Source organism: Periplaneta americana, chromosome 9 (assembly GCF_040183065.1).
Source record: "Periplaneta americana isolate PAMFEO1 chromosome 9, P.americana_PAMFEO1_priV1, whole genome shotgun sequence".
In the NCBI taxonomy this organism is placed as follows: domain Eukaryota; kingdom Metazoa; phylum Arthropoda; class Insecta; order Blattodea; family Blattidae; genus Periplaneta; species Periplaneta americana.
Window position 1 is genome coordinate 162073698 of NC_091125.1, and position 13605 is coordinate 162087302.

The following is a 13605-nucleotide window of genomic DNA, read 5'->3' on the forward strand; positions in this document are numbered from 1 at the left end:
ACGTGAAAATCGCTGGGAGCAAGATCAGGACTGTAGGGTGGACGATCAAACAACTCCCAGCCAAATTCCGTCAAAACAGCTGCTGTGCGCCGAGCCGTATGTGGACGAGCATTGTCATGGAGGAGCACAACACCTGCTGTAAGCATTCCACGCCTCTTGTTTTGAATGGCACGTCGCAATTTTCGCAGTGTTTCACAGTAACGGTCCGCGTTCACTGTTTCACCTCTTGGAAGGAAGTCAATGAGCAGAATGACCTTCCTGTCCCAGAACACCGTGCACATCACTTTCCGCACCGACAGCGTCAGTTTGAATTTCGTCCTGATTGCTGCTTGGTTTCCGGGGTGAATTGCGAAATCCAAGTCTCATCGCCCGTGACGATCCTGTTGAGGAACTCGTCACCGTCATCATGATACCGTTGCAAAAATGTCAGTGCTGCTCCTAAACATTGCATTTTTTTTCGGGTGTCAGGTTTTTCGGCACCCACTTTTTTGAACAGCAGGTGCTTAGTGACAATCTCATGCAACAAGGATCGCGACATCTGCAGAAAATGGCTGCTCAGCTCCGTAATCATGAAGCAACGGTTCTCCATGATGCACTGCCGCACCAGCTCAACACGATCATCATTGATGAGGGACGGTCGCCCACTGCGCTCTTCATCATGGACGCTTTGACAACCTTCGGAAAACTTCCTACACCAGCGACGCACCATCTACTTACTCATGATGTTCGGCCCATAGACCTGACAGAGTTGCTGATGAATTTCAATTGGCGCAATGTTTTGTGCATTAAAGAACTTCATCACCGACCGAACCTCGCAGGCGGCGGGAGAAGGAATAAGAGCTTCCATTTTGGACCACTGCTGCCACGCTACTGGCACCAGGCGGGACCTGTCCGGCTGGCATATGATTGATACGTCATAGATCTGTTACGCATGCGCAATTGACACGGCTAATTATGTTTACTTTCAAGGGGAAAAAATCGGGAAACTTACTTTCTGGATGCGCCTCGTACAAAGATGAGTCTTTTTTTTTTTATTTGTGTATTACACGTTTGCATTATTTCCACAGTATGCTAGGATTGATTATAAAAATTATATATTTTCTTATGGTTTCGGTTGTTCTTAAAAAAAATTATGTAGCAAAAGAAAAAAAACAGATACATTAGGTTACGCTAAAAGTGTATCAATATTGCGTACATTTAATGTACAATTAAAATACTTGTATCATGATCAAAAAATATACATTTTGTTTTTATTTATCACTGTATACGTTCACATTTTAGGTTTGGTGCTCTGAAAGGAGACAATAAAAATTAGTATTAATATTGACAAAATCAACTTCCAGCTGTATTTCATAAAGGAGTTTGGTTATTGGAGGGATACATAATTGTTGCACATTTTTCTCGAGGTTCTTTCCACACATTAAATCATTTTCAAATGTAAAGCCGTAAAACTACTTCAATAAATACATAATATTCATCTTTAAGAAATTACAAAACTTCTTGTATAAAACATTACAGTATATAAGAAACAACAATGTACACGATCTTCACATTCAACCTCAGTGGAATAATTCCATCATTTCATTTCTCATAATTGTTCTAAAAATCCTCCATATTAAATTTCATACATGGTTGTTGTTTAAACACACTTCCACATGCACTTATTACAGGAACCAAAATATCGACACACAAAAATTTATAATTACGTACTATATCAGTCTTACAAAACTTTCTGTTATCTTATTGAACAAGAGAACAGACAAATAAAATAAACAGTGCTTAAAATATGCGCTAGGAACAAACAATTTGATTTACAGTTGCATTTGTGGTTATGTGAAGTCCTTAAATATCAGTGTTTGGATAACATTTAAAAGTCACGTTCGTCATCGAGCAGTACGTGGTTACACACTGAACAAGATACAAAATAAAGTTTAAAATTAATCAACATTTTAACATAGTTCATTTTTTAAAAAATGAGATTAAGATGAATGCAAGTTATCAGTGTTGTTCTGCTCTGAAAGCCAGGTCATGACAGACTTGTGAGTTTAGATAGGTTCGGTCTATCTTTAAATGCAATAGCTTCATATGAAACTCTATGCACGCATTTTGTTATATAGGTATCAATATGGAACAATGATATAACAATTCACGTGATCTTTTATTTTGCATTTTGTATATTATCATTATTATTATTATTATTATTATTATTATTATTATTACCATGATACAAGGACCACACATAATGGGACACTAATTTAGTACCGGTACTATAAATATCTTCTTCTTCTTCTTCATGCTCTACAACTCTCAGATGAAAGTTTTGGCCTTCTCAACAACTCTCTTCCATTCCTTACGGCTTCCAACTATCTTCGTCCAGTTTTCCACCTTCATCAATTTCAAATCATTCAGGACATCATCCTCCCATCTATTTTTTGGTCTACCCTGCTTTCTGTTAACTATTGGTTTCCATTTGTATATTTGTTTGACCAGTCTATTATTCTCCATTCTATTTATATGACCAAACCATCCCAATCTTAGCGATTTTATATGATTTATTAAGTTCCTATTCTTTATCAGCTCATTCAGTTCACTGTTGTATTTAATTCTCCATGTACCATCATTCATTTTAGTTGGACCAAAAATTTTTCTTAGTATTGCTCTTTCAAAAATTAGTAGTCTGTGTTTTATGGATTTTTTTAAGGACCCATGTTTCGCTGGCATAAGTTACTACAGGTCTTACTGTAGTACAGTATAGCTTAAATTTGGACTGTTTAGATATCAATTCACTTCTAAATAACTGCAGGTTGGCACTATAAATATGAGAGAATGGAATTATCAATTCTGTGTGTGTCTAATGCCTACCCACTTCACTTGCGTGATTCGAGTTCCGCATATTGCAGATAGATGGCAGGACTGTGACCTATTTTCAAGTTGCACCACTTTGGTGGGTCATTCTAAGAATGATGTGTATTTGCGGAGAGTTATGTCGTGTACTAGAGTCAGTGTATGTGTAAGTGTAAGTGTAGCGTAGAAAAGTGGTGAGGATGATGAAGATAAAGAAGGGAGAAGGGGAAACCCAGTGCTGGCACGTAGCCTATTCACGTTTAATAGCACCAAGAGGGCCACCAGGCTTAAAGTCTCCATCCGACAGATGAATCAACTATCAGCAGTGACATATGCCTTCTCTTCATATGCACTGCGGAGAGACTTTGGATTTAACCCAGGCATATTGGTGTACAATTTAGTGACTAGAAGTTGTGCACCGCCATCTCTCCTAGTCCCAAGATAGAAACTTTATATGAAAATTTCTGATCCCACCGGGAATAGAGCCTGGGCAGGCTAGTCTGGAGGCAGGCGCGCTACCACAGAGCTAACTTGGCGGACTATTTAATTCTTATACTTATCTTTTATTTAGTGTTATTACTGGTGAGTTATTGAAAAATAATACGAAACATGTAAAATGACGTGACCTTTCGTTTTTTAAAAAGAGCACAAATAATTGGTGTACATCTAACTGGAACTAAAAAAACTTCCTCTATGCTGCTGGTGTAGAAACAAGCTACAGCTCATCTGAAACTTAAGTCAGAAATTATTTTTTTTTTCTTTATAATGCTCCAGACCTTGATTTTTACACCAATGAAATTAAACATTTAATAATATTCAGAATTACACTTTTAGGTATTCCATAATGTCTTGATATTTCCAATGTTAGGTTCCATCATCAGGGTAGATGGGCAAGATCAGTGGGTTCACATACTCTGTAGAGATTGTCGTAACTGGCTAATCTGGACGACAGCGTAACGAGCCCAACAAAGTAGGAGACATCTCTGGTTTCACCTATCTGTCCTGATGATCGAACCTGTGTGTAATTCCGAAATGTTGAAAATGTCAGTTCCAAGACACAGTGGAATATCCAAATATCTTATCACAGTCCCAGTGAAAGTCTAAAAACTCATATTTAATAGTAATATTTTCAATGCTTTTATTTTCATGTGTTTTCCAGTACAGTAAAATTCCTTGTGTCCGGCACCCAAATAACCGGCAATACCAAAACAACGGCACTTTTGACTAAGACAAAAAAATAGTCATTCATGCGAAAGAGAAGAGTCTGACGAAGATGTGAGTGGCTTTTGTAGATCGCACATGCCGCATATTGTGTTTACTCTTTACACTGTTTACGCGTGAAAACACAGACAAAAAAACCAGTTATGTCCCTGGAGTAGAGGGTAGCATCGGTAACCTGTCACTTGGGCCTTGCAAACAATGTGCAGAGACGATACCTTTAAATTTAACACTTGAACTCGCCCATTTCGAAGGAGTGTTGGATGAGTCTAAATACGAAAGTGTGAAATTCTTTGTTCCTACAGCACGTAAAAATTTCATTCGAGTGATGGATAGTATCATGGCTATTATCACTAAGTGCTGCTGTTGCACAAATGGATTGTGCGAAATGCAAGCAAAATGTTCTTACGCTCAAATCATCGAGCGCTATTTCAGTTGTGACATTGGCTACACTGCTCTTCATGTCACATGACTCATATGACCGCCATTTAAAATTGTCATAAGGTTACGAAAACTTTTAGCATTTTTTACGCTATTATGTATTACAATATTTGTGAACTGATGAATGTACATTACCGTATTCAGTACTAAAAATAAACATTGTACGTATTACAAAACTTAATTTTTAATTATCTATTTAAAAAATACTAAATTTCAACATGGAAACAAATGTTTGTACAGTACAGTGTGTCTTTACATAACCTATAAACGTATTTTCCAATTATACAGCACTGGCTTTGTCCCAGTTGCTGGATACGAGGAATTCTACTGTATTATAATTACATTTACATTCCTTTACAATTTCAAATATTTTTATAACTTAGCAATTCTTTATAAAAAATTAAATCGTAATATGCATACAAGATGGTTTCATAAAAACAGAAACATGAGCTTATCCAGTTTCTGTTTACAGCAACATGGTTACAACAATTTTAGAATTTATTAAATAACTTTCCCATAGAAAGAATTAGAAAGTATTTATTCTTACTAGAAATTCAGTTCTTTCCAACTCTCCTACACACTATTCAGTGCAATGAGCAACATTTTTTTTTTTTTAACTAACAGCAGATATTTGACTGTCTGTCATTCACCCATATGAAGCCAGTTTTATAGACCAATTTATCGAGAGTCATTGCCTAGAGTGCACCATAGGAGACCGGTCTAAGCTACAACCGCAATGAGATGGAAATGATGGTTGAGATTTGTTGTGAGGCCACAGGGGAACTGGAGCTCCCGGAGAAAAACTCTGTGTTACCTGGACCACGGGCTTGCCCAACACAAATTATAAATCGAGGGTACACCAGGGATCGAGCCCAGGTCCATAGGATTATAAGTACAGTGCTCTAGCCACTGGACCACTGTGGTAGCAACACTAAAAAAAAAAACACATTTTGAACTATTCTACTAACTTTCTTGTATTGTCGGACCATCGGATCTGTGCCCCTGTAAGATATGCGAACTGAACCCTAATTCCTTCTCAGCCTCGGTAATTCATTTCTTTCCCTGCATTCCTATCTCTCTCCCTTTCTCTTCCCCACTACTCTCAATTTTGAGCCTTCTTGCGGGACAGTTTACAATATTTGCACTTGCAGTCCAGTGTTGTCAACTCAACATGAACACTGTAGCACGGAGTGGTGAAAGAAATATTATTAAGCAAGTACGTAATAGCATTTTGCGATGAAGAGAAACAAACAGGTCAATATCTGTTTCCTATAAGTCAGGCAACGAAAAGAGCAGCTGCTATAACAGGTGAGGCTTATTTCATTTCAATTGATTACGTATTAAAATTTACTTACTTAACTAATATTAATAATACAACATTTTATGTAATTTATATAGACAGGTCAGAGTGCCTAATAAAGAAAATCAGGACAGAGAGAGTCTGTGCAGGAGATGAAAAGCTAGAATCACCAGGGAAGAACAGACCAAGGGAACTTTTAATTATTGTAGATGATATGAACCGATGTATTTTAAGAAGAAAGATACAAGAATTTTATACTGTTCAGAAGTAAGTTTCAACATTGAAGAAATTACTGAAGCTTGCGAGAGAAGTAATAATTTCCAAGGTTGGAGAGAAACACTACGGAAAGTGATTCGAGACATGGGGTTTAGGTTTAAAAATGTAAAAATACAAGATGTATTTTGATTGAAAGAAATGATATTCTAGCATGGAGGACCGGTTATTTATGACACCGTTTGACTGAAATTTGGCAACATCCCTATTCGGCAAGGTTCGTGGCCTGCTGTTTAACGTGGTGGGAGGAAAGCGGGTGAAATGGAGTGAGTACAGGCATTAACTTTTCCAAGAACGACGACAACGCTGAAGGGGCACAGATCCGATGGTCCGACAATATATGAAATAAATATTTTTCTGTTATCATCAATAGTATGAGCTTTTTGTAACCAATATGCGATGGAAGAGTTCATAATTAATAAACCTAGAATATCAATATTCAAATCGTTGGATTACTCACCTTGTATGAATGAATGACAATATATGTTACGATTACTTAGAAATGAGATTTTAATACAAGTTTATTAAGAATGAGATAATGAGACAAAGATTAATAATTAAAATCACATGGTCGTTACATCTGCAGTTTGATTCTCTTTAGTAGCTTTGTGTCTGCTTCATATTGGAGTTACTTAACTTTAAGGCATGTAACACGTGGAAATGTGCTTAAACAATACAAGTTTCAATTTACCCATTTTATTGTCATAACGATAAGGCAGCTTGTCTGGTATTTGGATGGATCATCACCATAAGGCAATATTCAAACAACAGGACTGAGTGAATGTATATGACTAGAACATAAAAAGGCATACATCACCCTATTACAAAATATTTGACACTGCAACGCCCAATCACATATACATACCAATGTTATGTCACACTTGGAAGAAGTTATTTATTTCAATGGCAGTAGTTGCAGCGAGGATGGCATTTCACCCCATTGACACCACACTGGCAGCCTCCAGTAGTGTCACCTTTTCCCTGCAACAGAGAATGCTTGCTTACACTATCACTTTCAGTGGCTGAGTGGTTACTACACTTACTATTGATCAGAGATTCGCAGGTAAAGGTGACGCAAGAAGAGCTTGCCACGGAAAGCTGCGCGAACTTTCGGAAATGTTCGGGTGCACTCGACCTCGCTTCGATTCGATTGGCAGTTCTCAGTCATCTGCTGGCTTGATGTTTCCAGTGAGATTTATCACAGTGCATGTAACGTAACCTAAACCTTGTTGCAGAGTAACTAGTAACATAACATTGTTGAAAATACAGAAGCACGAATTTTTTACACATAAAATCACTGAATGAAATGACAAAGATGTTATAAGAAATATGTAATCGTGTAATAATTGATATTTGACGTTGTAATAAAACACTAATACTATGTGATTTTATTAAAATGTTCCGATAACTAGGGTACTATGGTCGGTTTATTTTAATCTGTATATACTTCCTTATGTTACAAGCAGAGCCTGTTTCATTTTTCATAAATTTATAAACGTTATAAATAATTCCCTAGTTTGACTGTGTAACGTTTTATTAGCACTTCCTAATTTAGAGCGAAACAGGGGCATTGTTAAGTACATAGAATGTTATACAGAACTCTGTTATTTAACAAACACACTTTGAACTACATAAAACTCCTGATATCAGGGATAAAACGCAGAATATGTAACGCAAACGCTAGCTTCTACCCGCTCTGCACAATACAGTCCACGATACGAACAGCTCAAGACCGCGCTTTCGAATGCGCCCTGTAATCAGCATTAGGTGATTCATAGCAGCCCTGTAACGAGCATGGCGGCACGAGGACCGAATATCATTCTCTGTGCATCAGTCAAATGGGCAAGCTTTCTTTGCGCTTCCTCTACAAACACAATTCAGAGAGGTCAATTTTTTAACAAACTTTCTTTTTTCTTGCCTACAAAAGGGAAATAAAATCAGGGCCCCGTTGCATGATTTTAGTAATATTACAATAAATTTACAAACTACTAATACTAATAATTTCTGTTGCATAATACCCACTAATATTATTAGTGATTTTCGTTAGAAAAATTTTATAAATTATAAGTTCAACAGAGAACAATAGGCATGTCACGGGCTCTTGGACTATAACCACAGTCTAGTATATATAGTCACGAAACTCAATACATAGGGAATATGCATCCATAGGTAGTTTCTAACCACTAGGATTGCTACTATCGCCTCATCACAGACAATGCGAAATAGTACCGGCACAGTCTATTGTTCCTAATATTCTCATCAACTCAAGCTTCGTGACTGTATATACTAGACTGTGCTGTAACTGTACATACCAGTGCCATGATAATCACAATGGCAACTATAATAATCTCGATGGTGGCAAATGTAAATACTGCGTAATTAAAAAAAATAAAAAACTGTTGTGTCTAAATCTTTTGCAATGGGAAAGAGAGAAGAGCAACAAAAACTCAAATTTTGCATATTAAACAGAATAAAATGTAAGAAATCAAAATTAGTGACCGATTTAGCAACACATTAACTAAAGATGACAAAATTAATGAAATATGAGAATATGGAAAATCAATTGGAACAATACACTTCCTGTCGTCTAGGAGGTCTTGGTTAAGTCTTCATCTGAAGAATCCAAAACTAGATAATTAATCATGATTTAGTTCACTATTATTGACTACAAACAAACTAACCTGACTAATAATTTGTAATAATGGGTGAATGCAAATTTGTAGAAAAATTATTAGTAAATACTAATAATATTAGTTCCAATTATACAACAAGAGCTTGTAAAATTCACTAATTAGTATTTTTACTAGTAATTTGTATGTTTTCCTCTTAGAGTTATGTAACAGAAATATTCTACAAATTATAAATCACAAGTAAATTTACTAACATTATTAGTTTGTAAATTATTATGCAACAGGACTCAGGAGTCTGAGAATCATAAATTTATAACACAATAAAGAAGTCAGATGATTTTGTGTATTTACCTGCTGTGGAGATTTAACAACATTCGTAGTTCGAGGGGAGGTTTCTGCATGAGCTCATTAAACAGTTTCCTCGTCAGTATATTCTAATTACGTTATATGTAACGTGAACAACTTACCCCTGGGCCCCATCTAGGTCCTCGGGTCACCCAACAGATCTCGGTCTTGCACATGGAACAACGCAGCCAATCACAGCCCCACTTCTTCATCAGGATCACTTGGCAAGTGGGACAGTTCATCGCCTCTCCACGTTCAACCATTTCCTAAACAAATTTAAAATACCGTCAGGTACAGCACAAAACTTTATAGTAACTTCGAACAATTAAAATGTTATCTTTGTACTCTATTGTATCATCAATATAGAACAAAATAATATCAAAATAGTTTAACAATGAAAATACAGTGGGAAGTATAATATTAAAATTTCAATTGTCAAAACTTAGGCCATGAAAGTATGAGAGAGATAAAAAGAATAAATGAGAACGAAAACAAAATCATGAAGAAAATATGTGAAGTTAGTTACTTGAAGATATAATCTAAGTAGGATGCCCATAGAAGATAGACAAAAGTATGAGGAATGGAAAAGGCTAGTCATTTTTGTTCAGTGGAGAGAATATATGTTATATTTTTTTTAATTTTATTGTGCTTCCTCAAATTAGAGGCTGCCATTAGACAAAGCATACAAAACAATATAAATGATGAAAGATAACAGAGTAAGGAAAAAAGTAAACAAGTATACAAACAATGGCAATTTACAGAATAAAAAAGTTACAAGTAAAGAAGCAATGAAAGCTAATAAGAGAAAGAAAAAAGATAATGTTGTGTTAGTTTTTTCAGTACACTGAATTAGAGTCCATATAGGTGGTTTCGTAAAAGTTTGACTGACTCTCTAATTATGAGGAAGGCCAGTTCATTCAGATTTATGCAGTCCTAGGGTCTTACAGAATTGAGAAGAGAAGTTGGGTATCGTTCCTCTTGCTCCAAACATCAATCCCGTGACACTGATATCGTGAAGTTGGTATTTATCTTTATAATACGGGATGGTTGGAACGTAGATTGCTCGTTTCTCCTCATGCACAATTTCGTACAGAACCAAACAGTTCAACTGTTCGATAGTTTAGAAACAACTGAATGACTGCATTCGGTTTACAAATCAGAATACAGAAAGAATTAAAACCATATGGAAACGATCTAATGAATTATTCGATAGTTACATTTTACTATATTGTACAGTTTGCCAATATTTTTATCATGGAAGTGCTCAATTGCCCATTAAGTTATAATCTTTTCGCTGTAAGAAAAATCCTAATGTAAACAATAGCATGTGACTGAAGTGAGGCTTCATTGGCCGCTGTTTGGCGCCATAGATTCTCAGTACGTGTTCCCGCCTACTGTTGTACATTCTGTTTCATGTTAAACATTTCCCGTTACTCGTCAAGCAGGCTTAACCTCACTACTATGCATTCGTTTGCTTGGGAAACATTTACTTTATAATTACTGTAATTAAATTATTTTAAACTTAGGTGTAAGGTAAATCGCTGCCGGACAAAGGAGTTATTCCTTTCAAATCGGAGTCGTCAGAACTATCGTCGGCAGGATTTATGACGAGACGGTCCACAACAGTGTCAGTTATCCCTTCCAGCTGGAACATGCGGTCTGACTGACTTGCTGTAAATGGATAACGTTGGATTCAACTCACTTAACTTATTATATACATTTAAGGCTATTTGTTTTTCTCCACTTTTGAGAGGGTTTCCACTCTTATAATTAATAACCACACACACTGAGGATGCAGAAGCCAAACTTCAGTTCCATTGCTTACGTGAACAACTACGAGCTCAAGTGACGCCAGCTTGTTACAAGAACAGACTACCTCGGTATTACTGTTTGTATTCATCCGTGTTCATAATACATAACAAAATATAAATGTAGCTTTTCTTTTACATACCGTTTTAAATATGAGTGAAGTTATATGTTTCATTGTATTTAACAATTATAATTCAATTTTTTTATTTTCAAATAATACAAGGTTATGGTTTCCAAATACGAACTATATTTTCCTGCGTCATGTGAGTGTTTCGACTGGGAGCCAATCGCGGGTATGACAGCAACGTGCTTATGTTTACATTAGGATTTTTCTTACAGCGAAAATAGTATACATCTTTCTTCAGTGGCCGAAAATTACCTACTCAACTGTACACAATGTTATATCAAAAACAGAATTAAAATACGGAAACAGGATGTGGACTTTTAAGGTGAAAATCATGAAATTCTTTAAATGTTAACACTTCAGAAAACCTAAAAATGTTAAATACTGTAAATGGATAATGGAATACCAGCGAATAAGTGGACAAGTGGAGAAAAGGACTAATATTGCTTCCAACTATTGACTTATCATACCTATTACGTGAATGTGATGTTTGACAACTGAAGAAATGGTGAAAGGCTTAAGAGGATCTTGAGATTCATTGTAATAGGATATTGATTCCAAACAAAAAAATGTTCTTGATGATAATGAAAATATGAATCAAAATCAATATCCAAATTTCTCGTTTGAATATACGTCAGTTTCTTCTTCACCCACCTCCAACATTTCTTTTGTTCGACGAGCTTCAGCATTGGTCTCTGAAGCCTGCTTCACTTGCTCCTGGTACTGCTTGCAGTTCATGCCATCGTGGATTGCCTGCCACAAACAAGATTCCAGGTTCATTAAAATCTTTTCTAAAACATTACCGTATTGGCCTCAGTTTAGTACTATGATTTTTGCATAAGAATAGTCATGTGAATACCGTACTCATATCGAATTGCAGCCTAGCAGTTTCAGTCGTAAAATAAGTCTAATTTATAAGACATCCCGGCTGCTATCATAAGTGATTTTAAAACAGAAAATCCTCATATGTAATCACTGACTACCAACCACTGCAACTCAGGCAGCAATGCCAAGATTATATAAGGGGAGCAGAACAATATGCATACTTTTGTTATCCACGACTATTAGAGTCTTTTAAATTCGTTACTTTCGTTACAAATTGCTTTTTTATTACTAGTAAACACTCTGATACCTGGTTGTACAATAGAAAGAACTAAATATTTTTACAATCCTAAAGAACAAAGATAATTAGGATAGCCATGGAAGAGACGCTGTGAACAGCTGTGAGAGGTCAGATCAGACCAAAGAGTCTAAATTTTGCTCCTGACAATGGCATCTGAAGACTGATAAAAATAAGATTTAATTATTTACTTTCAGTGACTTACCTGACAGGTGAGGCAATTGGTCCTCCTGCAAACTGGACACCTGAACTCGTTCACGTTATCTTCGAAGATGCACCAACCTCTGCAGTCAGGGGTTTTGCAATGGAATGCATTCCCTATTTTGTTTTCAGCTTGAGCCACGGACTTTGCCAAATGCTGCTCATATACATCTGGAGGGACCAACTGCAGGAAACAAAATAACCATGGACATTACAAACACCATCAAATATGAATTTGGAATTACGCGAAAAACGTGTTTAACTATGAAATTCAAATTCGATACAGCATCAATAGATTAACAGTATAAAAATGATTGAACAGTAGAACAAACTTAATCAGAAAGCTAAAGAAAATAATTGTTAGAAGATTCGATCCCAGAATCCCAAACCCTGCTACTTTTGGCTTATGGTGCATACACACATAATGAACGAACGACAAACAAATGCATTCGCTGATTGAAATTGGAATGTGTGGACGACGTAGCAAAGACAAACTGATCATTTGGTTTGCCTTCGGTAGTGATCCGTCACTTGTCGGTATATCAAAGGAAGTTAGTATTCGCTGTGGACAGGATTTGCCACTTGTTCATAGCAGAACGCAGCAGTTAGTTTAATTTCATCAACAGGATGTGGAAACTGGAGTGGACTGATGAAGCTGTGATCAAACTTAATGATGTGTGTAGGGAGCAGGAAATTTTATGGCTCTATTTGGCACAGTAATATTTCGAAGTCTGTTTCTGAAAAGCGACAGAAGTTGTGAAACTGTCCTGATTCAATGCGACGTAAATCGTGAAGCAAGTCAGTGTCTCTATATCGATTGCGACTTTCATAGAATGGTGTCTGCCATCATCACCTTTTGTTTTTTAACTTTCTTTTTGTTAGACTGCCTATAATAACAACGGTTACACTTTCTATAATAATTATATCTTCATCTGCCAATATTCCAGATATTCCCTGACCATTTGCTTATGAGTTGTATGTTGCTCCGAACAGTGAATGAACAACAAAGTTTTGCTTCATCATTCGTTCATTGTTAGTTCACTACATGTGTACGCACCTTTACAGGATGCAAATAATGCATATTTAGTAAATCTGATAGTATAGTTTTATTTTATTTTATTTCCTCTTTTATAAAAATGGGTGGCTATCTTTGTATATAACATAGGATGATGGATAATATCAGATAATTAGTTTTTATTTTCAGTCAATCACTTATGTTAAATGGTAGAAGTAGATTCTGTTACATCAAGTTACAATTACGAATATACATCACGAATATTTTCGACTTACTTTTCAAGTC

At 36.1% G+C, this 13605-nt stretch overlaps 1 protein-coding gene across 2 annotated transcripts in view; it reads right to left on the bottom strand.

The window, feature by feature from the left end:
• Positions 1–1217: 1217 nt before the first annotated feature.
• The window catches only part of LOC138706683 (uncharacterized), a 160025-nt gene continuing 147637 nt past the window's right edge, over positions 1218–13605 (bottom strand). The window contains exons 13-17 of one of the 2 annotated variants that reach the window (XM_069836253.1): positions 12310–12489; positions 11639–11737; positions 9174–9317; positions 6942–7057; positions 1218–1291 (exon numbers count right to left, since the gene is read on the bottom strand). In XM_069836253.1, coding sequence (XP_069692354.1) covers positions 6977–7057; positions 9174–9317; positions 11639–11737; positions 12310–12489 — 504 coding nt within the window. In that variant the 3' untranslated portion in view covers positions 1218–1291; positions 6942–6976. Of the gene's footprint in view, positions 7058–9173; positions 9318–11638; positions 11738–12309; positions 12490–13605 lie in introns of both variants that reach the window. The other variant, XM_069836252.1, reaches the window with a different exon arrangement.